The 2,309-nt window shown below is 43.5% G+C and overlaps 1 protein-coding gene across 1 annotated transcript; it reads left to right on the top strand.

Moving 5' to 3' along the window:
• Positions 1-523: 523 nt before the first annotated feature.
• Positions 524-1,657, top strand: NPY4R2 (neuropeptide Y receptor Y4-2; the record flags this gene model as incomplete). The annotated part of the gene is made up of 1 exon (XM_084209944.1): positions 524-1,657. One exon carries the CDS (start codon positions 524-526, stop codon positions 1,655-1,657), a length of 1,134 nt encoding a protein of 377 aa, XP_084066070.1.
• Between the last annotated feature and the right edge of the window lie 652 nt (positions 1,658-2,309).

Raw genomic sequence — 2,309 nt, forward strand, 5'->3', positions numbered from 1 at the left:
GCCTCACAATGTCCTCTGCCCAGTTTTGGATCAGAACCTTGCAGAAACAGAATTGCACACAATTTTACCCTGGGTAGGTTTTGATCCGGTTTTATTGTATCACCACTCTACTGCATTAGTGATGTTCAAGATACTGCACCGAGTGAAATAATGAAGTTAAGATGTTCTTAAATCCATGGGACAACCTCACAATGAATAAACATGGTCATAATTCAATAGAGTTGTACAGACTTTCATACCACAGTGTAGCAAAGGGCTCCATTTTATGATCTAATAAACTGTGCAAGAGGGAGCTGCAGAATATACACAAAATCCCTGGCATTTGTTTCCCTGTCTCCCTCCTTACCCTTTTGACTAATTTCTTGCAGCCTAACTAAACGTATTTTTTCTTTTCCTCTCCTTTGCAGATATACCCGGACTTTCCACAGCCAGACAGAACAGATATAACGCTTTTAGGCTGGCTCCAGAAGACTCAGACTGTGTTTGACTACCACCCTTTTGCATAAATATTTTGGGTTTCAAGATGAATAAGACAAAGGCTGTTAATGATGTTTTTCATTTCCTGATCAGCAAGAACTGGAGCTCAAGCCGAAGCTTTCCTATGAACATTTCTAATCAGTGCATGAACATCACCGACCTTACTGTCTTTCTGGCCACCTCCTACAGCTTGGAGACTGTTCTGGGCATTGTGGGGAACATCTGTCTGATTGCTGTCATTGCCAGGCAGAAGGAAAAGGCAAATGTCACCAATATCCTGATTTCCAACTTAATAATTTCAGACTTGTTTATGTGTCTTGTCTGCCTGCCTTTCACCGTTGTTTACACTATGATGGACTACTGGATATTTGGAGAAGTCATGTGCAAAATGACCTCTTTCACTCAGTGCACAACTGTGACAGTGTCAATCCTTTCCCTTGTCCTTATTGCTCTGGAAAGACACCAGCTCATCATAAACCCGACTGGCTGGAGGCCAAATACCTCCCAAGCCTACCTAGGAATTGGAGTGATTTGGACTTTAGCGTGTCTCATGTCCCTGCCCTTTCTGACCACATCCATCTTGTCTAATGAGTTGTATGAGCAGCTCTCGCACTTCATGAATTTTTCCACTGATAAGGCAATATGTATCAACTCGTGGCCTTCTGAGCAGCACAAACTTATCTACACTACCACTTTACTGCTCTTGCAATACTGCATCCCTCTGTTCTTCATTATCCTCTGCTACCTGCGAATCTACCTACGCCTGCAGAAGAGAAAGGACATGTTTGAGAAGAGTGAGTACAGCAACCGAGCAGTCCAGCTGAGAAGGATAAACATCTTGCTAGCATCCATGGTTGCTGCTTTTGCTGTTTGCTGGCTACCACTGCATGTTTTCAACACCATCGTGGACTGGAATTACAAAATCATTTCGCCTTGCCACCACAACCTGATCTTCTCATTGTGCCACCTGGTAGCCATGGCTTCTACCTGCGTCAACCCTGTTATCTATGGTTTCCTAAACAGCAACTTCAAAAAAGAAGTGAAGTCACTGATTCTAAGCTGCCAGCATAATTCAGTAACTGCCTCAATGGAAGAATATGACCATTTGCCTTTATCCACCATGCAGACTGAAATTTCTAAGGGGTCACTGATGTTGAACTGCAGGCACAATTCTATCTAATGAGCAGAAAACATTTCAGAAGGGTGCACTGACACCACACCAATTATTACCTGTGGGTACATAAAGCAACTGGTGATGCCACAGCTGGGATGTGAACAGGAAGCCATCACTACCTGACTTTTGGAAGAACAAGCAAAGTAATGTTGTAAATGTTCACAGTTGCTGCTGTGGTGCACAAGCTTTTGGTGTCACTGAGGCGGTACGGACACTGAGGAGACTGGGCTGATGTGAAGCAGCTGCTCTAAGATCAGTGACTAAGCTGTGGCTGCACAGAGGCTGACATGGGTTCATCAGCAGAACTCGTATCTCTGCCATGGCTGCAGTAGAAAACCAGATTTCCAGTTTCATCACTGCAGGCTGCCAGAAGTTGTGTTGGATAAGACTCTCTCAGTTTTCCAGTATTAGTAAGATTTTTATGCACAGCTGACACACCAGTGGAACAGAGATATGTAAATATCATTTTTTTTACCACCCCTCACAGCCCATTAAGTAACAGTATCTTTCAGATCTCCACATTAAACAACTGCCTGTTTCTATGAAACTTCACTCTCTGCCATAGGCTTGGGAATAGTCATTGCCTCTGCAAGTAGGGACAAGGAACACTGACCCTGGTATGTAAAGAAGACAGTGACTTATGAAGAATGGCAGCAAA

This window comes from Fringilla coelebs (assembly GCF_963513975.1).
Source record: "Fringilla coelebs genome assembly, chromosome: 8".
Taxonomy (NCBI): Eukaryota; Metazoa; Chordata; class Aves; order Passeriformes; family Fringillidae; genus Fringilla; species Fringilla coelebs.